This window comes from Centroberyx affinis, unplaced genomic scaffold, assembly GCF_046629955.1.
Source record: "Centroberyx affinis isolate AG114_WGS23_722 - 3 ecotype Tasmania unplaced genomic scaffold, CSIRO-AGI_Caff_v1 ptg001383l_1, whole genome shotgun sequence".
NCBI classification, from domain to species: Eukaryota; Metazoa; Chordata; class Actinopteri; order Beryciformes; family Berycidae; genus Centroberyx; species Centroberyx affinis.
Window position 1 is genome coordinate 178,192 of NW_027279866.1, and position 25,073 is coordinate 203,264.

General features: G+C 44.7%; 1 protein-coding gene across 1 annotated transcript in view; it reads right to left on the reverse strand.

Annotated features, from left to right (window-relative positions):
• Nucleotides 1–910: 910 nt before the first annotated feature.
• The window catches only part of sema5a (sema domain, seven thrombospondin repeats (type 1 and type 1-like), transmembrane domain (TM) and short cytoplasmic domain, (semaphorin) 5A), a 78,233-nt gene continuing 54,070 nt past the window's right edge, over nt 911–25,073 (reverse strand). The window contains exons 15-21 of the mRNA XM_071526054.1: nt 20,926–21,151; nt 11,209–11,418; nt 8,447–8,617; nt 8,046–8,201; nt 6,254–6,298; nt 5,354–5,565; nt 911–2,335 (exon numbers count right to left, since the gene is read on the reverse strand). Of these exons, the coding sequence (XP_071382155.1) occupies nt 2,216–2,335; nt 5,354–5,565; nt 6,254–6,298; nt 8,046–8,201; nt 8,447–8,617; nt 11,209–11,418; nt 20,926–21,151 (1,140 nt within the window). The 3' untranslated portion in view covers nt 911–2,215. The remainder of the gene's footprint in view (nt 2,336–5,353; nt 5,566–6,253; nt 6,299–8,045; nt 8,202–8,446; nt 8,618–11,208; nt 11,419–20,925; nt 21,152–25,073) is intronic.

The window sequence follows — 25,073 nt, forward strand, 5'->3', positions numbered from 1 at the left end:
ATATGTACATACACACTCGTACATACACCAACTCTCCCTTAGCCCCCATACACACACACACACAGACATGTATGACAACCCACTCAAAAAACACTGCAACTGCGTGTCAGTTGCTGCATTGCTTTCTCAGGTAGGAGTGAAGTCAAGGTAAAGAGAGATTGATTCTCCGGAGTCAGGCGGGGCGAGGTGGAGCGGGGCTGCGGATTGGGCTTGGATCAGCACTCCCCCCTCCCACCAAACAGCGGGGTGATTAATAACACCCCCTCCATTACCCTCTGCACACAGATGGGACGTCAGGTTGAAGGTTGATGGAGAACAACACGGCGTGGGGCGCTACGCCACGTCATACAGATTAGAGTTTGGACTTCAGACGGCGCCCCCTCCACCTTTACCCCGCTGCCTCGCACCATTTGTATCCTTCAGGTATCCTTCCACCGCCGCAGATGTCATTTGTCACCGCAGAGCCCCGTTGAAGACTCCTTTAAACAGGGGTGGAGGGACTATTTTACTGTGGGTTTGAGTGATTTATGAAGTGCCGGTGCGTGCTTATGGTGCCGTGTTTTGCTCTAGGAATATCAGAGGCTCCAACACAACAACCGCAACATAAACAAAAGCAAGAGGTAATGTCTAATAAAATATGTCGACACATTTGGCAGAAGTGCCTCACACTTAAAAGTGAGTGGTTTATGTCGCTGTCCTTGCTCCAATTTCCAGTTTCAAGTTGCTGCCATCTTTAGATCATTCATAAACTTTATGAATCAAAGACATCAAAACTTCACAAATAAAGAGATTGTGGAAAATAATTGTGTAACAGTTACTCTGTATGACTCACACTCTGACAAGGCTGTTGTATACGAAGCAGTTTTTAATTTATGCACAATAACACAAGCAAACATGTAAAAAAGAGTTAGTTATAACGGAACCATTGAATAACCTAATATTTGGTTATGAATGTACACTTTGAACAGAATAATCTCAGCTTGATGAATGAATCTCATTTTATAGTATATGAGTAGCACTCTGGTTGGGGTTCAGGAGAATAGTCTGTACAGTAAATGCCATCACAATCCTGCCCACACAAATACATATTCAACTCAGAAGCCAAAGGAATAACAAACACTATCAAAATTCAAATTTTTTTTTTACAAAAAATATAAAAAATACGGTGACAAAGACTGAAGTTGATGCAGGCCATCATGAATATTCCTGATCACTTTTTTTCTGAACGCACATAAACCATTTCTTCTTTTCAAAAGGATTTTTTTTTGTTCTTTGTTCATTTGAGACACTGAGTAAATGCATTTAGAAAAACTACAGACATAGGCTTCAAACTGAACTTACTGTACAAGAACATAAAAGCAAAAAAAAAAAAAAAGTTTTACACTTATAGTTCAACCACTGCTAGCTGCTAGACCCCGCAAGAGCCTGTAACAGAAAAAAAACATAACAAAACAATACAAAAAAACAAAAAAAAAAAAACATGGACAAACCTGACCACAACTTCAAATATCTACATCCTGATTCTAGGACTGGGGGTGGATGTTGACCCATCTGGAGAAGACTGTAGCAATAGATGGTAAAAGTCATCAGGCATCTCCACAGCCTTCCTTTTTGTGATTTCCATTGCTGGACACAACAGACAAAACCAGTCCTGAACCTAAGACCCGCAAACGCTGCTTGCAAGTCCCCAAACCCTGGAATGCGATCAACCATGCAAAACAAACAGAACGACAGAGAAAACACGTCAGATGAAGTCATGCAAAGCAGTTTTGTGGTTATGTCCCTCATTACAAGCACAGGTCTGTTTTTAGAGGCGTCACAGGAAAGATAAAAGGGATCAGTTCCCACAATCTCTTTAAGTTCTCTCTTTCTTATTTATAATTTTCCCCCTTTTTGTCCATATTGGGAAAACAAACCCAGTTGTCCATTTCTTTGTGAGAGTCAAGCCAAGACGACTTTGTTGTAGCCCCAAAAGTTGAGCTTTCCAAGTGTACCCCAAGGCACCTGAGAGAAAGTGGGCATTTCCCTCTGTTGGCATCACTGTGTGTCTGTATTTTCATCAGATACCAGCTGCCATAGAGTCTCAGAGTGGGACTGTCCCACGCATGGTGTCACAAATCTCATTACAAAGCACAAAGAAAAGAAGACAGAGTCAAAATGGGTGAAAGGGTCGGTGTCCCGCTATGCGATGGAGGTCTGAATTGCCAAATCGGGGTTAATAGTCATCGTAGGTGTTGAGGTCGGTGAAGTATGCATTGGTGTAGGTCTTCCCGGCAAGCTGTGGGTTGAAGTACTTATTTCGTTCCTCCAGAATCAGATTATTCTTATTGAAGGCCTGTGAATAAAAGAAATAGATGGAGAGGGGAAAGAGAAGGAGAAAGAGAGAAGAGTTAGTGTGGACTTCTTTGTTAGACATGGATCAAGTGATTATTCAGCCCAGATGGCAAGGTAAAGCAAATCCATCTAACAAAAAAAAAAGCCTTTTGAGCTTATAGGAGAATAGCAACACAAATCAATGGGAGGCCGCTCAGTGAATGGAACATACATTTCACAGAGCAAGGTCAAAGCATTAGCAAACAGGCTGGAAAAATGATAAACCACTACAGGGCTAAATTATTTTGATGCGCATCCGTATGTCCACCTCTGTCATCTCTAATACCCAACATCAGCAGCTTTTATGGCCCTCAGATTGTTGGTCCTCTAGGACACGCTAAACCATAAAAATCGATCAATGGAGAGTCATTTTGTCTGTTAAACAATAAGGAAGAGCCATGGGGGCATCTCTCTGTCCCAGTGTGACATGGTAAACACAGAACGAGCTTCTGATGCGGTGCTCGATACAACATCAGCAATTTGGCAAATGGATGTGTGCATATCCAGTCTTTGCAGAATGTGTGCAGTGAGTCCCTTGGGGCGGAGTAATTCAACACTTGATGATACTGCATTTGCAGTTGATGGATGCTTCTGACTGACACTGATAGGGAATGCGTGCACTGGACAAAAAACTCATGTGTTTTGCTTCTATCCCATTATGTGATTTGCACACAAAGGAAATTGTAATCAACACTCCCGCAGCCCGGAGACGGTTATGCATCTCTGCAGGTGGCCCCGTGGCTGCTTTTAAACAGCTGTGCTAAGATGGTTGTTAGCACCATCTACTTTGTCTTCTTGCCTTAAACCTCTTTAATTGGCTGAAGAGTGATTACAGAGTTTTTGGTGCAGTAAACAAAATCTGCTTAAACAATGGGGTGGCATTAGTGATAGAGAGGTAACAGAGGAGCATAATAAAACAGCATCACAATGAATTTCCTTTCTCAGTGCTAACCCATCAAATCAAACCACCAAGACTGGTAAAAATAGAGGGACGAAAACAAGGAAGACAAACAAGAAAAAACATGCAAATGGAAGCACTTGTTGAGAGAGAAAAATGAGGGAGGAATACACTGCCTTCTCACAAGCCTGGCGGGAGGAGGGGGGGGGGGGGGGTCCTGCGGGATGGAGGGATGGAGGGATGAAGGGGTCCGAGCAGAGAAAGAGAAACTAGAGTCTGTACTCCAACCTGCCACACACAGGAAGTGCCACAGGAGGTGGGAGGGGCGCGGTGGGGAAGAGGAAGTAGTGGTTGGGGTCAAGAGGTTGTTGGGGGGTCAAGAGGCGGGATGTTGTAGAGGTCAGAGGTCAGTGGTTAGTAGAAAATCTCCAGGCCACGCATGGACACCCCCATGTTAGCAGAGAGAGGCTGGCGCATGCCGGGGTCGTCCAAGGGCAAGAGTACCGACACATCTGGCTGCAAGGAGGAGAGGAATGAACAGTCATCCTCAGAGGAGCCACAAAGGAACCCTAAGGCCATATCCTACCATCTAGGAAGCCTGGAAATGTAAGAAACTGTACATACAACTACAGCCAGAATGGTGACTTAGCTTTGAGATTAGAAACACATATTGTTCTGCTGGAATGGATCCAGTTAGTCAAGAATACCAATATGAATCTTATCTGTCTCCTATGAAACTGACACATTGCGCATAACAATGATGACTAATGTGTCAGTAACATCAGGATTAGAGCTAAAACATCTAATCTTGAAATATATCGTCAGGTGTTCATCTGTCCTTGTCATAAACACTCAAAGGAGGGATATTACGGAGCTTTACACTTAACGGGTAAAATATTCAGTTCAGCATCTTAACCGTTTAGCGCAGTGAGTGAGATTGGAGGCAGAATGTGCTTGTGTAAAATTACACAGTGTTCATTTGTCATGCAGCTCCTTTTGTATTTTCACTTAGCCAAACAGGCACTGTCCATATTCATATCTGCCGCTATCTGCAACGGAAAACTGGATTATGCTCACCGGCTAGACTCTAATTGCATGACGGATGAACACTTCACAAATCTTTATTCTGCAATGAAATTACATTCTGAGAAGTTTGCTCTGAGCCAAGGGGTCGATTCTCACTCAGTGGCATATCTGAATTGAACTTTTATATCAGTGTTGTAGCTTTGCAAACAGAAATCTAGGTATTTTCATTTTCCACATAGATTGTATACTTCTTCTCAAAGAATAATGCACTGGTGCATAACCACTTTAGCACAGGTGATTCAAATAAAGATTTGCCTTATTAGCCTACATTGAATAACTTATTGAAGTTGAGTACCATACCCACACTCAGTTGAGTGTGAGCCGCAATGTACAGCTTGGAAAAGCACTGATTTATATACCCAAGGCAATGTACATGCAATAGCTGCTTATCAACAGTAAGGCCAATAAGTGCCAGAGCTTAAAACTGACCAGCTAGGCCTGATGGTCTCAGTGGATAAGAGGCTGTTATTTGTTCCATGGGGGCAGTCAGATCTCTGTCACTGGCTCCGGTTTGTCTATCTCTCTGCACTATAATGACATAAAGAACCAGACTAAACAGGGAGATGTGTAGCTGCTAAATTAACCTACGCCCTGGTTACCCACCTATGCACTGATTACTGATCACATAATGTTATGAGAAAGCAGTGTATGGCCACTGACACAGGACAGAGCAGAGTCACAGACTGAGACACACAGTATAGGAGCACACGGAGAGAAGAAGTATGCACGGCTGTCTATATATTACACATTAGAGAGCGTCAAGAGGTGGTGCTACGGTGAGAGCCATGCAGTAAGACCAGAGAAATCTGTTTAGTCACAACTGAGACCGGAGGAAAAAGGCAAACCGTTGCTCATAGACCGACAGTGTGACTGCGACACCAACTGATTCATGAAACGTTTAGGGAACATCACAATCCACTTCCAACTCGCTCAAAAACAAACGCCGCATACAGACGTTTCCTTTAAATGAAAAAAAAAACCCCGGCGGCCACAGACCTTGATGGCTTCCACGGAGTCGTATTTGTCCAGTTTGTTGATGTGGTTGGTGATGCTGGTGTTGAGCGGCGCGGCGGAGATGGGGTGGATGACGGTGGCGTCGTGGGACTGTTGCTGGTACCGCTGGCAGTAGGAGTAGACCAGCAGGGTGACCAGGCAGCCCAGGATAGAGCTGCTCAGCCCCACGGCGATCATGTGGAAAAGATTGAAATCTGGTGGGAGAGAGAGAGAGAGAGAGAGAAGATTAAGTATGGACAAAGAGAGGACAGCAAAAGGACAGCAAGAAGTCTTTCTGTGCTTTCTGAGAGAGAGAGAGAGAGAGAGAGAGAGAGAGAGAAAAGGTGAGGGGGGCGGCTGCAATTCACATCGTAATGATGAAGTGTTTTGCTATAAAAAGGTTTCTATTTTGGACTTTTAAAGAACATTCTCGTCTTGAATGGAGTGAAGTGGAAATTCCCACCCTGGTGCTACAGAGTGCATGCCAGTGTGAAGGGGTAATTGTGTGGTATTCTGTAAGCATCGTTTTGATCTGTGAAGCACTTTGTAACTTCTTTTCGAAAAGTGCTAAGATTTACTTACTTATTTGAGAAGAATATTTGTCACCTCTCCTTTATATCACTCTTCTTCTCTTCTCTTCCTATTCTTATTCTTTCTCTGTCTCTTTCTCTCTTTCTGTCTCTCTATATATAGTGTGTGTCTCTCTATATGTGTGTGTGTGCAAGTGGACCCTGTGACAAAAGTGAAAAGAAATTTTCAAACCAATTCTATCCAACACTTAGAAACCAAAATAATCCAAGCAGGTTTCTGCCTCTCTCTGTCTCTCACTCTCTCTCTCTCTCACACACACACACACACACACACACACACACACACACACACACACACACACACACACATTACCTCCACAGCGCCTCTCCTCCTGACTGGAGCGTGCGATTGAGACTTCTGCGAAAAGAGAAGGAACAGCAAAAGGCGGTGGAGAATTAGGGAAGAAAAACCCCCAAAAAGAAACATACACATACGCTCCTGTTAGCGTGACAAATTGTACCCTTGAAGGTGAGTGTGGAGATGAAAGCTGTACTCAATATGAAACAGATTATCATAAAGCTCGACAAGCTAATCACGACTGTGGCACCTGGAGTGGTTTATGAAAAGTATCAGCTCTCATTAAAGGAAATGAAGTACAAGACATTGCTAATGAACCTTAATGGACTACCTTTCCCATTAAAGGGGATGGATGATAAGGTATAAAGGCAAACGAGTACTTCTATAAAGACCTGTGAAGGGTTTTCATGAGTACATAGCCACCAATTATGTCTCTGCTAATTAAGACAGAAATATTACAAGTTTCTGTTTCATTCATATATTTACTCTCTCTAATTATTCATGATTCCTTAAGTTTAAAGGTGCACCCCACTCAAATCTATCCACTCAAAACCTATTTTACCATTGACAATGAAATCTACAAGGGTTTCATTGCAATAGGACATTTTATAGCAGTTGCAGAGACTTTTGCATTCCCAGTGATACAATGTGAATGACATGAACATCCTTTGTTAGAGTGAGAACCTGCTCTAATGATCCCTGTGTAACACAGATCAATGCTGTTGGGTATCTCACATTACTGGCTGTCAATAGGGAGATGCTTGTCTGGGGAGATATCAATACTAATGGTGTGTGTCGGGCATGTGTGCTTGTGTGTGTGCATGTGTGCTCAAGGAGAATGTCAAAGAGATATTTTGAGCTTTTAAGAAACCTTTCAGTCTATCACAAAAGTATTTGTATGCTATTTCAGAAGTTAACAATGCTAGCCAATGTGACTGAAAACCAATTCTCTGAAAAATCCCTTTAAAGCCCTTCTTTATAGCTAATTATGTTGTGTGACTGGTTACAAGCTGTTTCAAAGGCGCGTCATTTTATTCCAGTGTTATTTCCAGTGTTCTTAGCCCTATTGACTTGCACTTGCATTGTTAACAAATGCAACCAATTTTTCCTTCCAACATCTAAGAGTAGAAGCGTTTGCACATCTGAGCACATGGCACAGTGCGTAGGAGAAAACCGAAGGTCGAGAGATAAAGAAAGAAAAGGCTCCCGCACACTGCCTACTGGACTTTGTTATCACAGCACCTTTATTAGGAACAGGTTTCAGTACTGAGACCTTCATCTTTGTCTTTTTAACACAACTTGATGAAGGCCTCAGTACCAAAATGTTCCTAACAAAGATACTCTAATAGCAAAGTTCAGTAGACAGTTAGTGGGAACTGTTTCTTTCTTTGCTTCCAATATCTGAAAAAATTAAACTGCTGGTGTAAGTGCTTTTTTTCATGGGCTGACATGACTCCCAGCTCATAATGAATCGAATAGGGCAGCAGGGCCATGTAGTGAACCCCCATGTCGGCAATAATGTGCCGCACTGAAGACACTCTCAGCTCCAGGGTCTCTGTTCTGCAGCTGACCCTGACCTCTGACCTCAGACAAGTTTCTTAGGGGGATCAAGAAAGTATCCCGTTATTATAGGCTTCTTAAAAACTTGAATTACTGCTTTAGGCATGTGGTGGGTGGTGCTGAAGATGTGTGTGTGCTCAAACTTGTGTGTTTAATTATGCATGAGTTAGATAAAGAGAAATATCTTGTGTGTGCTTGTGCTTACACATGGGCGTTTGTGTGTGTGTGTGTGTGTGTGTGTGATCACCTGGTATAAAGTTGGAGTCTGGAGGGCAGGGCCTGGTCTCGCTGCTGTTTCCTGAGCACTGGTTTCCAGTGGGGAAGAGGACATCGCAGTGACGCACACGCAACTGGGAGCCGGCGGAGTCACACTGGGACCATTCTGACCAGCTGGACCAGCTCTCTGGAAACAGTAATGAGAGTGTATCACACAACCTGTGCAGTGTGTGTGTGTATATGTTTGTGTGTGTGTGTATGAGAGAGAGAGAGAGGAGAGAGAGAGAGAGAGAGAGAGAGAGAGATGCACTGCACTAACTGCAGAGAAAATAAGCAATGAACCTGCGATAGACCGGCAGGCAACTCAGGGCCCTAAGCTGCTTATCACTGGGAGGTGTGTGTGTGTGTGTGTGTATGTGTGTGTGCGTGTACCTGGACAGGGCTGTGTGTTGCACAGTGCCTCTTCAGTGTGCAGGCCCAGGCAGATGTCCCCTCCGTAGGCAGGCGGGGGGTTGCTGCAGGTCCTGGTCCTCATGTAGTGTCCTCCTCCACACGTCACGGAGCACTTGGACCACGAAGACCAGCATGACCAGCTGCCGTCCACTAAACACAGGCATGGGACGCAAAAACACAACTTTTCAATCCCTTATGCAGTCCCCTCTTTACAAGGCATAAAGTTATGTTAATTCTCTGACTGTGCAAAGAATTGTATACAGTTACAGTATTAGACCAGTGAGATAAACTTTTTTTTTGCCACACAGATTTCATGTTGAATCAGGCAAAATAAAAGCCTGTGATTCAAATGCAATGTAATGTTATGTTAATGCTCAATTGGTCTCAGAAAAATTTGCATGATGATAGTTGTAGGCATTACTTTGCTTCTGCATTCATGTATGACAACAGAGAATATTCACTGAATTTCTTGGTGTCAAGTTTTCTAGGAGAATATTCACTGGATTTCACGCTTCCATGTTTTCTAGGATTCAGGTTCCAGGTCATTTGAAAAGACAATTTTATCTGAACTTTAAGTGATTGGAAGTCATTCCAAGACATTTTATGAAACAGTGATGCGTGACAAGGAAATATGAAGTCATTTGAATATGTGTGTGTGTCGGAGAGAGTGTTTTGAAGTGTGTCTGACAGGAAGTGTGTGTCATCCTGCTGCCATAGCAACCAACTGACCCCCCACTAAACAGTCCCTCCACTGATTAATGGAGGTAAATGAACCATCACAGTCCTTGTTGTTATCCCTCCCTTCATGTGGTGCCAAGGGACAAACATCACACAGTCACAGACACGTGAAAACTCATGACATCAGTGCACACAAACATGCACACATACACACACAAGGAAAAAGAAAAATATGGATAGATGGATAGAGAGAGAGGGGGAGTGGGGGGCTGGGGGGTGGAAAAGGAGCAATAAGATGGGGATGCAATCTGTGGCCATGAGTCACAACAACAGAGTTAAGTATCCTTTGCCAATCATCTGGATAAAACCTCACTTCATTGTGGCAGAGAGAAATTCCCTTTTCGGAACCACTTGAGGATTGCTTTTAAAGACCCAAGGCTGGCTGGCAGCACTGTGCAGGTAATTGAAGTTGCCGATGCTTTTTGTCATCTCAGTGTAATTTCTCTATCACAAAGTGACACATCAGTCGATTCCTGGCCCTCGATGACGGATCGTCTCATCTCAGCCGCAGACTCGAGAAACACACGGATTCATTTGTTTCCAAACCAGATGGATGGCAGGCATAACACCTTCCCTCTCCTTCACAGTGCACTAACGCATTTAAAAAGAACTGGCTTAGAGACAGGAGGATTACAATTGGTCTGCCGGCACGGCCCGCCTGCCTCAAAATAATGTCTCACTTTCAGAGGGGTGCTAATTGAGGCTGCATTAGTATTCATTGCTACTCAGGCTGGGTTAAGTCGGTCCCTTCGGGGGACGGGAGTCTGGAGTCGTTCATCTACCCAGGTAGTGGTATTATTACAGTCAACATCTCAGAATAGGTGTATGACATACATTAGCATAGTGATGTAGCACCGCAAAATCAAAGTGGATTATTGTGCATTCATTCAACAGTTCAGTCAAGGGGAGCACTTGTGGCAACTATACAGGCAGAGCCCTCCTGGATAGAGCAAATCTGGCGTGCTCGGCTATATCCAAAGTGTGTCTTCATCTGAGCGTCGAGCAGATAACAGCTTCCCCTATTAGCCACTGTGCTCAAGCTGTTGGGAGCTGAGTGGCGCGCACTATTCCACTGAATGAATTAACAGGCTGTAAAAATAGTATCGATGGCCGTTCACTCTCTTGTCTCTTTTGCTAGCTTAGTGCGTGGCAGCAGTTATGAAGACAGATAGTGGCTGCTGAAGACAATGCACAGATCCGGGCTTTTAGCGGGACACCTAAGCCCTTCTCCAGGGCGCTTGATTAATAATCATCTGAGGCGAAGTCCTGCTTGTCTGCTTGGCGCCTGTGCTGGATACCAGGTGCGCTTTATACCAAACTAAGCACTGGATTTCCATTTAGACAGCACATTACCTCCCTTGTCAGAGAGAGTATTCTTTTAATTAGAAAGCTTCCTCTCGCCGTCTTCCACTAGAGGAGTGGAGAAAAAGCATTGTCTCAGGGCTTTTCACAACAGAATAAGGCCTCCCATAGCTGGCAGCATAATTACCCAGCAATGTAATTACACACTGGGGCGCCACAGGGATTGTCTCTCTGATTCCTGGTGTAAATTGGGGTCTTCGTCACACCTCTTATCTGCGACTGATTTCTTTTGTGGCTCTTGGTGATTTGTCGTTGGTAGGGCATTTTGTCACTGCCATCTTTCAACTTCTTTATACACTAAAAATCGATGCCCTCGCTAGAGTTGGGTGTGGTGTAGTAGTGTGTGTGAAGGGTGTGTGAACAATTGACTAGATTTTGTTCTGCGTCAGTTAATACCAACAATTGTCAAGTTTTTAGAGGACGATGCTATCTGTATCGCTGAGCTCTGCCATCACATAGATTATCAGCCTGGTTGTGGAAATGTTAAAATCTGTATTGTCCCCAGTTTATTCTTGCACTGGTGTGGAGATAAATAAATGATTCGAATTTGTGTGTACGCCTTGAATTGTGTGTGTATGTGTGTGTATGCAGCTGTCGCTGTTGCGAATGGGTGCATGTACGTGTGTGTGTGCATCCCTTACCCGGACAGGGGGTGATGTTGCACTCCTGATACTCCTGTGCAGGCCCGAGGCAGGTCTGGCCTCCGTACCTGGGCTCTGGGTTGGTGCAGGTCCTCTTTCGGCTGCGGATCCCCCGGCTGCAGTCTCTGCTGCACTGGGACCAGGAGCTCCAGGACGACCAGCCGCCGTTCACCGTGTGGCCCGAGATCCTCCCCAGACGAAGCACCTCGCCTGCGGGGTTCAGAGAGCGTGGACAGAGGGGGTCAGGCTGGAGCTTGGAGCTTAAAGTCCCCATGAAATGAACTCCTATTACTTTTACTTCCTAGAAAACAGAGTATCTGTATATATCATGGTGACCTCATGCTGCACTAGTAGGTGTAAATATACATTTCTAACCAATAAAACCATCAGATTTTTGAACAATCCCGCCCCTCCCCACCCCTCCCATCAAATAAAATTGCTTTTCTCTCCCTGACTCATATTTCATTGGTTTAGACTTTTGAATGATCCCTCACTACGTCAAGTCCCACCCCCCAATATCCTGTTTCAACAGGAAATGCATCAAATTAAGGAAGTAAAGATGCCACTTTAAACACATACTCTTAAACAGTACATGATAGAGTTTTAAAAGTACTGCATGTATCATTTTTAAACATCAATATATCATTGCTAAAGTGCCACTTAATGTAAAATGCAGTGAGGCTGGCAATCTTGTTTGTTTACGGAAATCAAAATAATGTCTCAGATAGACAGATGGATAGATAGCACTTTTGAGGACATCAGTAAAATGCTACAAAATGTAATCCATCATTTAATTCATCACAGACCTCTGTCATTATCTAAAGATGGATTTAGTGAGAGCTGAGTGTGGTGCATCAACACAGGAACACTCTCGCTCATCAAACAACATCAGTTGACTAATCTGTGTTCTCTCATCTGGAATGAGTCGAATAGAGGATTCCTAATGAAATATGAAACCGTAATTTCTATTAAACTATAATTACCGCATGCATTAATCAGCGCCGTGGAAATGTGCCTTGTGGTGAGAGAGAGAGAGAGCAGGAGGGAGAGAGTGAGAAACAGTGAGAGAGAGAGAGAGAGAAAGAGCTTCTGGCCTTTTTGAATGAAAAGAGTGAACCCATCTGTTTGAGTGAATGATAATCACCTCCAATGAAATTATAGCCACCGTCCAAACACTCCGCTGATGATTCACTCATTCAACAAACCAGGCCATTATCTACTTTCTCAGATAACAATGGAAGCCTTCATTTTTTTCCTCTGTATTGCTCTTGCTTTGTGTCTCATTTCCCTCCCTCTTTCTCTGTCTCATTCTGCTCTTTGCTGCTCTCTCTGATTCTCCTTCCATTGAAAGGAGCGAACGCAGTCCAATCCCCTTAGGAGATTTTCTAGGATTCGATCCTTGGCCAGCAGGGGCCATGTCTGGATCCAGAGACGGGTCTGAACCATAACTCTGCACCCTTCTTCCCTTTTTTTTTGCCTGATTATCCTTTCTATCTCTCTATTTTTCTTTGCATTTAATTGCCACTATCTCTGTGTCTTTCTCTCTCTGTCTGTCTCATCCCCTTCTCTCTCTGTCTCTCTTTCCCATTAACCTTCTCTTGCGGACCGTCTCTTGCTCTCTCTCTCTCTCTCTCTCTCTCTCTCTCCGTCCTCCGCCCCGGCCTCGTTGTTTTGTCAGCATGCTCTTTTCACAGACAGTTAACATGGCGAGGCTGCTTTGTATTCTCGGTGAGAGGACAGTGTGTTTACCTAGCGCAAATCCTCGACCTCTTCATAACTACAGCCGACCTTGGCAGTGAAGAGGGCGACTCACCCAGGCATCAAGCTGGCGTGAGCGCTGACAGGCCCGCCGAAGCCCCCGCTCTTTATCGATTCTGGGCAGGCAGTGGCACGGACGGCCCCGCCCGCCACAGTGACCTGTACTCTTTATCAAGCCCCCGCGTGGCCCAAGAGACCGTCCCGCTCCTCCTCTACCAAAGGCAATGGAGTGTTTCATAATCGTCTCTGACACACACACATGCAGGCACGCAAACATGTAACACACACACACATACACTACAAGAGGGACGCTGTCACCGCAACACACATACACACACAAATGACAAGAGACATGCACTCACATGGACACACACACATACACTACAAGGGGGGCACAGTCACCGCAACCCACATACACATACAAATTACAAGAGACACGGACTCACCGCGATACACACATGCACGCAAACTTCTAAGCACACAGCAATACAGGAATGTAGCCCCCTGAACGCACACAAACACACACACACACAGGGAGCACTTTGCTCACTTTGCTGGCTAAACCTTGCCCTGTGCCTTGCTCTGATGTACTGTGTATTGTTAATGCTACTTCACAGAGGCTGCCCTCCCGTCGCCAAAACAAACAGTGTGGTGCCCTCCCTCTCAAATAGGTAGCGACTGGTTCTATCGATCTGTGGAACAACCACGCACAGCCGGAGAGAATTAATCCTCGCTCTCCCAACAAGCTGGGCCGAGCCCAAACTAAGAAGGACACACAGTGCAACACCTAACAGTCCTCGCTGCAAACAAACTAGGACATGAAGCGCGTTTCTTCCCCCCCCCATCGCCCAGCTTGAAGGCAAAATATAGTGTAAACAAATGATAAAACAGCTTGTGTGCGTGAGAGAGAGAGTATATGAGTGTATGCGTGTGTGTGGAGAGTGAGGGAGGGAGGTGTTATAAATATAGGAATGGGGACTCTCTGTGAGGCCAAACAGAAATGCAATGCCACGCAATCCACTGTAGGCAACTGTAAAGGAGGAAGGGAACATGGTGAAAGTGAGAGTGAGCGAAATGAGAGACCGAGAGAGGCAGAAAGAGAGAGAGAGACAGACAGACAGAGAGAGGCAGAGAGAGATAGAGAGAGATGAGACGCCATCTGAAAACCTGAGAGCCAACCCTGCTTAAAGATAGACATGTGAGAGACGGAGAGGTGGAAAAATCGCTAACCTTCAACAGTGCAGAGAGATGCACTGTCATGTGTGAACAGAGTTTTTATCAAACTGGACCACAGAGAGAGAGAGAGAGGGAGAGCGAGAGAGAGAGAGAGAGAACTTTTTCCACCCTGTCCTAGATTCCCAACAGCACATAAACTCTTCCTCCCTCCTCTACTTTCCCTATCAGATCAGCAATATCTCCCCATGGAGGAGCTAATTGGGAGTTCTTTGTGTGTGTGTGTATCTACTGTATGTGTGCATGGGTGTATATATCTGTGTGTGTGTGTATGTACAGTATACTTATGTTTATAAATGTATGGGTGTTTCTGTGCATATGTGCTTGCTTGCACACCATGCTGTGTATAAGCCATAAAACGAGGGGCTCTGGTGGATTATGGCGTCTGGATGTGACAGTATTCCCTGAGCTATCCTGGGGTCTGCCAAGCGATGGGCTACCCAGCTACCCTCCAGTCTCAGGGAAGGGCTTATTAAAAGTTAGTGAGAGGGCAATTAAAACTCCCTCCCTAAAGAGCATGAAGAATCAGACACACACACACACACAGGCACAAACACCAATAGTTGGGCACACACAGAAGTATGCAAAAACACACACGCACCCTAACCTGATATCAATACAGGGAGTTACTGAGCATAATGGGACGTTTCTGTTTGGTTGATTTCACTGGAGGCAAGGCTCCTGAGTTTGACGCGTTTTTAAAAGCAGGATTGAAAGGCCCGACCTGGGCGTTTAAAGAACGGCATCCTCTGCTGAAACGCTGTCACTTCCCATTTCTGGGTTTGATTACAGAGAGATTTATAGGACCGAAGGGGGTTTTATGCACTCTGAGATGTATTGTCTGTGCTTTTGATACAAGGAGTGGAAGTATCAGTAGGTCAGACTTCTACTGGCCCAGCAGGCAAAAAATTGTAGAACCACTTGTTCAGAGGATTAAGTAATTTATCACAAAAAAAATTATGATACTGACAGTTCGTAATATACAGTGGCAAAATGACAGCAAACAAATACATAAGCGATTGGTTGGGAATAAGTTGGATTTTTAACAACTATAAATTGGCCATTGTTGCACTTGTCGCACTCATAACCAACTGACTGAAGCTTTTCTATAAGTGTAAACAGCAGTAACATAAAAAATAAATATGAACCAGAGGGGAGGATTTTCGTCATGTGGCTGCATGTCTCTCCATTTGTCTGTTTTTCCAATACATTAATGGGTAACACAACATACCGGCTAGGTACTGCTGGCTCTAGTTGTGGGCACTGAGTGTGTTTGTCGTAATAGTTGGTGCCATCAAAAAAAAAAGAAGCCAGCTCAATCCACCTGAAATTGCCAGCAAACGGTACAAATGGGATCGATTCATCATTTTCTACCCAAGAAAACTGTTGCTTTCGTGAAAGAAACAGCCCTTTTCTTTTCACTTGTAATTTGAAGTACCGCCGCTCCACACAACTCTAACTCACTCTGTAACCACTGTGAGGCGGCGTCCAATCTGATTGGTCAGAAAAAGCACAACATAGAGGACAGGAGAGTGGATCAATGTCAGAGCAGAGAGGCTAAGATAACAGGCTTATCACCGGGTGAGAAAGAGTGAGACCAGAAACTTTTTTTGGTCACTGGCCTAATTGGGTGGGATGATCCTGGATGATTAAACAACTGGCCCAAGTCAACGCCTTACTGGCCCCCGGCCATCGGGCAATTGGTCCCTGGTTTGTAAGTATTTTTCAGTTATGATGTCTTAAGAACTTCTGTAGATACAGTACATGTCATACTCTTCAAAGACATACAGTATGTTTCATTTATAGAGCTTTAAAACATCTACTTATAGTGAGAGATATGCACCTCAGGAGGTTACTGTTGTGTAACTTACAATCAACTGCATATTCACTGATTAGTTTGACTAGTGAACTTTCTTTCTTGAAAAAGAGTAAGACAGCCACGGAAAAGGAGACTGTTGACTCTGGGGAGAAAGTGAGGTGCAGAAAAACAGGAAGACAATAAGGATACTGGAATGATTGTCATCCGTCAGAGGGCCTCAGCACTGTCCTGTGTCTACTCAGTGTCGGCTCATGACGTCTGTGAGGGAGAAACTAATCTGTCGTCCATGAGAAAGCCCCGGCCTTGCACCCAGATCAGCTGAAGTGAAACACATCAGCCTCGCTGACACGCCACTGTTTCTCCCTGGGAAAAATGAAGCCATCACTCACTGCCACCAGCCAGCAAAATTACAAACCCAAAACCTTCTACAGAAATGTCCTTTATCTTTCCAGCGCTCTCTTTTCTCTCGCTGTGTCTGCCTCTGTCTTTGTAAGATGCAAATTGAAAAAAAAAAAAAAACTGGCATGAATGCCTGATTTCAAAGCCGTTTTCAAGCATGACATTGGTATTGCTCCATCATAAAACCAGCGTGACTGAACTTTTAACTCGTTCCCGTTTGTCTACAGAGATATTGATTAAAGCAGGCAGGCATATCTGTTTCATAGAAATATGGCTCCACAGAAATCATCATTTAGATTGTCTGTCGCTGCAGCAGGCTGGCCTAGTGGTAGTGAATGAGACTAACCACCGAGAAGTTGTTGGTTGGAGGCTGACTAATGATAGACAGGTTGCTGGTTTGATCGCTGGCAACAACAGGAGGGTGAATTCACACTGTGTGCGAGCAACAGGAGGCTGGCAATTACATCGACAGTGTCATAAAACAGCCCATCAATCCCTTGAGCAAGGCACTGAGCTCCTGTGGGTTTGTGTGTGTGTGTGTGTGCATGTAGGAAGGAGGATATGCAAAAAGCCAAATTCCAGTTATCTTGTACAAACAATCCAGTAATCTTAACTCTTAATCTTATTATAATTATATATCGTCTTAATCAAAATCTTAAAAACATTAACACTAAGAGATACTATATTATTATAAGCACAGAGTGTAGGGAAGAGTCGTATAAGAAACGGAAAAAGGAAAGCAATGTTTAAGAAATTGCCCATAGCATTTTGCCACACCATTTTATAAATTGATATTAAAGTATGCACGTCTACATAACTAAACCAATTATGGAAATTATCAAATGTTTGGCTTGGCTTTAATTCAGGCATGTGCAATGTGATAAAAAGGAAGAATGGCGACAAAGATTACAAGACTAATCACTGGGCGTACATGACGAGAGAGGTCTTTAAATCATTACAGATCTTAAGTAATTAACTCATCGCTATCATTAAGCTATGATCGCTGAGACGAAACAACTCAGTATGTTATAGAAAGCTCATTCTAAATGCTTGGTTAAATCATATATTCATAATGTATCTCTTATAATAAAGATAGATAGAGATCTTGCAATAAGGTAATGAGAGAAAGCGAGAGAGAAAGAAAAAGGTTGGGCAAACCCCCCCCCCATGTGCTAGCATATCTCAAACACTGATTTGGTTTCTCCATTCAGAGGGAATTAGTTCCCCATATCTTTGCATTGCAGATGAGACTTCCGGGTGTGTGTCATATGCCGTATCTGTGAATGCAATCCAAATCGTCAAATGTCATCTATCTCTGATGGCTTTGATGCTCCGGCTACAAACACGGTGACATTCTGCCGAGGAGAAGACGTGGAAGATCTTGGGAAAAAAGACGACAGAATGGGCTTTTTCATTGGGGAGAGTAACACGCATCAGTGGGACAGCTTTTCTCAAAGAAGAGAGCAAGCAAGAGAGAGAGAGTTCTTTTTAAAGTTCACACCTTGGCTTCAAAGGAGAGACTACAAAGAAGAGAGCCAAGGTGGTGGGGTGGGGGGTGTAAATTCACCTGTAAGTCTCCATTCCTGATTGTGATAGGAAGATGTTTTACAATCTGATAGTACAAGGGAGACGGCATGGCTACATGTGTGACATTTAATCTGTTTGAAAGGAGCATAAACCATCATCTTGGCCTCTGCTTATGGGGTGATACACAATCTTTGCACGGGCTGTACCGCACTTTTCCAGTCTTTTTTGTGGCCGTATGTTTTGTTCGGACATATATACATTACAAACACACACACACACATGCCCGTACACATACAAATACACCGTGTGGCAGCCTGTTTTATTACGCCGCTCTCAGAAAAAGCACAGGTCGTGCAGGGAGCTCTAATCGATAGCGAGCCGCCCGATGCAAACAGTAAATCTTTATCGGGTGACAGACCATTCCTTTTGGGCGCTCATCATCTCGGGAGGATCTCGGGGTCCTTTGCCCCGGTCGCACACATCAATACACACCTTCAGTGTGGCGGTAATTATCTTGCAATGGCCTCTTGCTTTGAGAAAAGTTAACTGCTGTCCCTGGGGCTTTGGCATCCCATGCATCTGTGAGGGGTGGACAGTGGGAGGGGGAGATGCTGGAAACGCCTCATGTACACACACACACACACACGCGCGCGTAAACACACACAAGCACACATGTCCACCCACCCACCACACTGACAAACAAGAACACACATACACACGCACCAACCCACCGACACACACCCACACATACATACACCAGCGCTCTCTAGATGGATGGCAAGTGCGATAATGGTTGGAATGAAGAAGTGCATCACTGGAGTCCATCCTCTTCTCCGACAGTTATGACTTAAAACTCTTCAGAGGAGTGAATCATATTGGAGACCGGAGATGAACAGTCGACGTGGGACAGGAAGAGAGAAGCACACAGAGGGCAAGTATACCTCCATTGGTCTTGTTTTCGCTCCGGCTGTACAACTTGAGTGAAACAGATTTTGTAAGGATAAGGAAAATATTTCATATTGTACGTTGAAGTTACCTCCCTCAAAAGCAGTTGGTGTCACGTCTCTGACTACTCCGGATTTGATGTCGAGAAAGCAATTTGTTCCACAGGAATTGTGAATAGAGAAATACAACAGCCACTCTGCATTATTCAAAAGGCTGTGCTACACGGGCGATGATCTGAGGCAATGCAGATATTGCCTGCAGCGGAGATGTTAATTACTTATCTGGTTAAAACGTTAAAAAACACAAGTGGAATATGAGGAGCGGCAGTATCATGACAAATCACTGTTGTTGATAATCTCAGTGTATAATGAAGCCTCTCTATTAACTGTTGATTTGTCTTTAACTTTATAGTGCAAAATCTGTCTCAAAAATGACTTTGCTGAGTGGGGGAGACGATATGGAAAAAAAAAGTTAATGGGCCAGAATTTAACTTGCAACACAGCAAGTACACAATATGCACCTTAGCCAGCTGGATCACCTGGATGTGCCATTTTTACTGATTGCGGATTCCAGCAGAGTGTGGCATAAATACCCTATATTTGTACTCGGTATGTTGGTGGGATTTGAAGCTTAGAATACACACAGTGCATACAGCGCTGCAGCTCATACATCGCCATCTGCCTCCTGTATAGGCTGCTTAATTCACACAACAAAGACTGGCGCTTTGTGAATATGACTGTTGTACACACAGTCATCTCCTTTGAATTGGTGTAATTAACACTGCAGCTAATCTGATGTCAGGCTTCTGGTGACAACCTCTAATGAAACACATTGTGTCTGTTACCTCCTCCTGCTAATCAGAACCACGGCAGACCTATTAACGTTCAAGCCTTTGTTCGCCATTGTCTTGGATGTGCGGCTGTCAGTTAAGGCTGCAAGTCTGAAGCAAAGTTTCATTTAAAACTCTCCAGGAGCATCTGAGCGCCGGCTTCAAAGTGTGAGGAGAACAAACCGTACCGCTGATAGAACTGAAGGAGATTTGAGGGAGAGACAGACAGACGGAGATTAATAAAAGGAAATAAAGCGGAAGGGAGAGATCAAACGAGAGAAAACCCCACCGATAGTGCGTGTGAGGACGAGCTCCGGTGAGCAGCTCAGCGTGTGGTGTTTCAGCGGTAGCAGTGGACCACCCAGAGATACAGATGAACCCAAGGTGGCAGGAGGCCACCGCAGATTAGCCAGGCGCTAACACTTAAGCCCTAAAAAAAAATAGTCTGCCTTTCCCTCTGGGGCTGTGAGCAACTCCATAAACAAACTTTAACTGCTACATCTGTATCCAAAACCACTTCACTGTGGTACTGTGCCCCCCCTCCGCCTGTCTTCCCTCTAATATGGAGCCTTCCACTTGACGACATAAACAACTTGTCAATTAGCGGCCTGTTTGTACAAACGTTTACAGCGTTTAATTCACCAGGGGTGTGGCTCACTGAGACGATGTGGTGCACCAACTAAGGCAAGAGGGAATAGCTAGGGATAAGTGTGGTTGTGAGTGTGTGTGTGTGTGTGTGTGTGTGTGTGTGTTCGGGAGAATGATAATCTAACTTTGTGTATGCATCTGTGTGTGTTTGTATGTGTGAAAGAGATTGTGGGTGAGCTGAAATTAGTTGTAACTGTTGATCAGCTTTGTGGATTGGAAGTTCATTAACACATCTGACGTTTTGATCCGCTGATAGTCAAGGAGGATGGAACCACAAACAAACCGATTAAGATAGCACTCCTTTAACTTGGAGAGACGGAGAGAGAGAGAAAGTCAGAAAATGAGAAAGAAAGGAAGAAAGAAAGAAAGAAAGAAAGAAAGAAAGAAAGAAAGATCTAAAGAACAACAGGCTCAGAGAATGAAAGAACGGCTCGAGGCGAGAAGGCCAATAACTAGCCCGCAGAGACGCAGGGAGCCAGTTGGAGCGAGATAAGACAGAGACATACAGAGGCTGAGATAGCTGGAAAGGAACCATCTGTCTCTTCCACTCTGCACTCACCGTCGGTGGAGCAGCCGGTGGATCCATCACTGGAGCAGTAACGCATCTCGATCCTCTGCCGGCCCACTTCCAGCAGGCTGGGCTCCGGGATGCGAGCCTTGCAAGTGTAGCGGAAGCGCTGCTCGTAGTGGCCGCCGTTGTCAGAGATGTTGACCGGCGTCCAGGGGGTCCAGGGCGTGGTCTTCTTCAGGTCGGGGCAGGGCAGCGTGTTGCACGACTGGTACTCCTGCAGCCACACACATGCAACAAATCAGTTGAAGCACGTTTGCGATCCGGTGATTTTACTGTGTCGAGCGTAGGTAGAATGAGATAATAGCAAATCATTAACGCAGTAATCAAGGATGACAAACTCAGAGAGACGTGCCTGCTGTATTTCCAAAGCTTAATAACAGACGAGACAATGGCTATTGAAATTGTAAGCAGAGACTAATACATTAAAAATACATTAAAAAGCTTATTTTATGAGGAAATACACACTCTATTCAAAGCCTCCATCATTGTATGAGTCTTGATTCCAGTCCTTTCTGGTTTGTGTTCACTGATGCTCCCCCACCCGCCCCTGTTTGCCTGGCCTGACAGTCTGCCATTCTGCCGGCACGCATTGAATAAGGATACATTCCCATTAGACCTCTTGCTGAACATGGCAAGAGGCAAACAAGCCAAGCTGAAAAGGTCATTGATCAAGTTTAATTTATAACCAAGGGGGAAGGAGGGAGGCGGAGAGGACGGGAGGAGGGAGGGGTGACGCCAGAGGGGAAAGGGAGCGAGGCCAGGGACTTGAGTGGCACCGCGGATGATGAGAGGGAGAAAGAGGCGATGGAGTGGAGGGAAGATGGGGTTGGATAAAGGGAACAGGAGGGGTAGAAAAATAAAAAACGCAACAGTAATGCACCAGTCCTTTTCGCATCTGCATCCGGCTTTGGGAACTGGGCAGTAAAAATGAAAAACACAGCAACGAGGCTCTAAAACTATGATATGTGAGTCTCTTTTAGAAGACCCGTAAGTATATATTTTGCCTCTGCTTCCCTCGGCCAATACTTCTATTTGGACTAGCAGCCAAAATCATTCTGCCTTCCCTAGCACTATATTTGATGATACGCCGAGAGTCTAAAACATAATAGGTGGGTAATAGGCAGTCTGGCCCCTTTTGTGCCCAGCTAAATAAATAAGGAGGTGGAGGTAGTGATACGTCTGGAGTAAATGACACCGTAACTCACAGAAGGGAAGGTGAGATGGCTGCCATTCTCCTCACCACTTGTTTATTTATGCTGAATAGGCCTTGAGCGACTGCCAGACCTTGACAAAATAAGATAAGAGTTCCTTTTGCACATCCATCAGCCTGTCACATGGGACAGGCTGGCAGGTCAGCTGAGGAGAGGTGCACTCCAACATTATATGCCGCTCTATTTTTCACAATCTTAGTTCCTCTTTCCTACTCTCCCTTGGTCTCACATCCTATCTATCTATCTATCTTTATATATTTTTTTATTTCTTTCGCCCTGTTTTTTCCCCAAACTGCACATAACTCGCTTCGTGTCGGCTCCCTTTCTCTCTCTCTCCTTGTTTCCCTGCCCGTCTACAGTATCTGTCTCTCTCCGACTCCTCTCTCTCTCTGTCTCTCCCCATCTACCCTCCTTTCTATCTCCCTCTATCGCTTCCTCTCCCTCCCTCCCTCTGTCTCTCTTCCCCAGGGTACCAAGGTTAAAAACACAGGGAGGATTCAGATTCTGTTACGGCCCGTGATGAATGAGGGTGTCACCTCCACCGCGCTTCCTGCCTCTCTCCATCTAGCTCAGTAATCATCTCCAGACATTAATATTTAACATCATCAAGCACCAGGGAGCGGCCTCCAATCTACGATTATCAGCCAATAACATTGGCAAAAAAAAGTCCACCTCAGCGTCTCGCCACATACGGTGCCCAAAATACAACGCGCGGCATGAATGGGGGGTAAACGGGAAGTGTTTGTTGTGCGAGTTGTTGATGGTGGCCAAACACAGTGAATATTTAATGAGGCTTGTCTGGTAAGTGTTTCTCCCTGTAGTCTCAGAGGATTAGTGTCGAGGCAGAGGGCTAAGGAGATAATTACTGGGTTTAAAGCTAAACCTCATTCAAGGTCTCCAATGGCATCCGCGTCAACTATGGCTACAGTACAAACGGCTCACAGCAAGGTGATTGGTGTATTCTTAATAAGGATGCCCCATTGACTGAATAGACATCTGAGCTTGACTGTGTGTATACTTTATAAAAATGCCCTGTGGCTTGAGTGGACTGATGCCCTTGCGGAAGCATCCGTGCCCTGAGACTTTGCTGTCACATTGTTTTGCTCCATTTTACCCATTTATTCACTGTATACTATTAAAAAATCCAACAATAAATGTAGAAGGAGGGTGGACAGTTCATTGTCCTTTAACGCAAAAGGAGAAGCTTGTTTCAATGGCTCTGCATGTGAATAAAAACCCTGGCATGAAAACAGGGTTACTTTGGAGTAGCCATTTTTATAACACGTTTTGAATAATGCATTAGAAACGGATGAGGGAATGTGAAATAAACATAAATACAGCCCCTTCCTATAAACCGGAATTGAAAAAAATCCATAACTCCAACACACACACATACTCACACAAACACACATAATGAAGGAGCCAATGAAATAACTCTCCATCTAAATGACGTTCACTGTGCCAGAACTGTGAATAGGTCTTCTTAGGCATTCATTATGCGGTAGCCATAGTAAAAGGGCCCGTCTGAACAAAAGAAAGAGCCGTATCTGAATTAAACTTTGATTCACCCTTGAAACGAAGCTGTTCTGAAATTAGATAATTTAATTTTCCATCTCATTGTTTTCAGCGGCCATGGTGAGCTAATAAAATAAAGATAGCAAAAAACAAAACAGCAACAGAAATAAACAGGAGTCACTGCCTGCACTCTCCACTCAGCCACACTAACATCTCTATTTTGGAGAAATTAAGCGAAAGTGAAAATGTGGCGGAAAGCAGCCGAATGTGACACGTGGCATGTGGAACACAAAATTGGATTCAATTAGTCCACTGATTTCCACTCATATTCACGCCCCCCGGTGAGAGCATTGATATGCATTATGGACGGATGGAGAGCAGCGATTTTATGCTGTGCAACACCTTTAACAGGCAGCTGCCCACAGGCGGGCGACGCAGTAATGTGTTTCTGGCTGGAGCTCAGGAGAACTGGGAGGGAGGGCGCTTGATAGCATCTTTACTGCCTCACACACACAAACAAGCTGGCTGGCTGGTCAGTGTGCCTGCACCAGCACAGATGTGGTGGTTGGTGTGTTACTGTGTTTCTACTGCATGCTTGTGTGTGTGCTGTGTGTGTGTGGGTATGCACTGACTAGTGACTATCGACTAGTGAGTGAAAGCACTGTTTTGACTTTTGCCTCTGTATGTGCCTCTGTATGTGTGTGTGTGCGCGTGTGCGTGTGCATGTGTTTATGTGTGGCTGAGTGATGGATTCGGGCATCTCCTATCTCATTCGCTCTTCATCCCCAGACTCTTCTGCTTATTTTTCTAGGTATTATAGGCTGAGGGGATACAAGTGGAGAGGCAGGGAGGGCAAAAGAAAGAAACAGAGAGAAAAAGAGAGAACGAGAGAGAGAGAGAGAGAGAGTGAGAGAGAGAGAGAGAGAGAGGGAGAGAGTCAGCATACTATCTCAATGGGCTGTGTAAGCCCTCAGCCTCTCTCCCTCATTTTTTATTAAAGAATGCATGAACGTGGAGTGGAGGGTGAAAGACATTGTATGTCTTTCCTTCTTTCTCTGTGTGTGTGTGTGTATGTATGTGTGTGTGTGTGCATGTGTGCGTGTGCGTGTGTGTGTATGTGTACAACAGGCCCTCTGTGGTGTGTAACCATCTGTGGGAGGTGAGTAATACAGAATCATGTCTCTCCAGCCTCCAACCATCATTACACTCACTATACTCTTTATTGGACTGGGAGAGCTGTATGTGTGTGTGTGTGTGTGGGAGAGAGAGAGGGAGAGAGAGAGCATGTGTGTTGGTGTATATGAGTCTGTTGTGTCAGATGTGTGTGTGACAGAGTGACTAATCCTCTGTAGTACCTACATCTTTATCTGTTGTGGTTGAGTCACTGGAGACAGCGGCCTAATGCTCCTC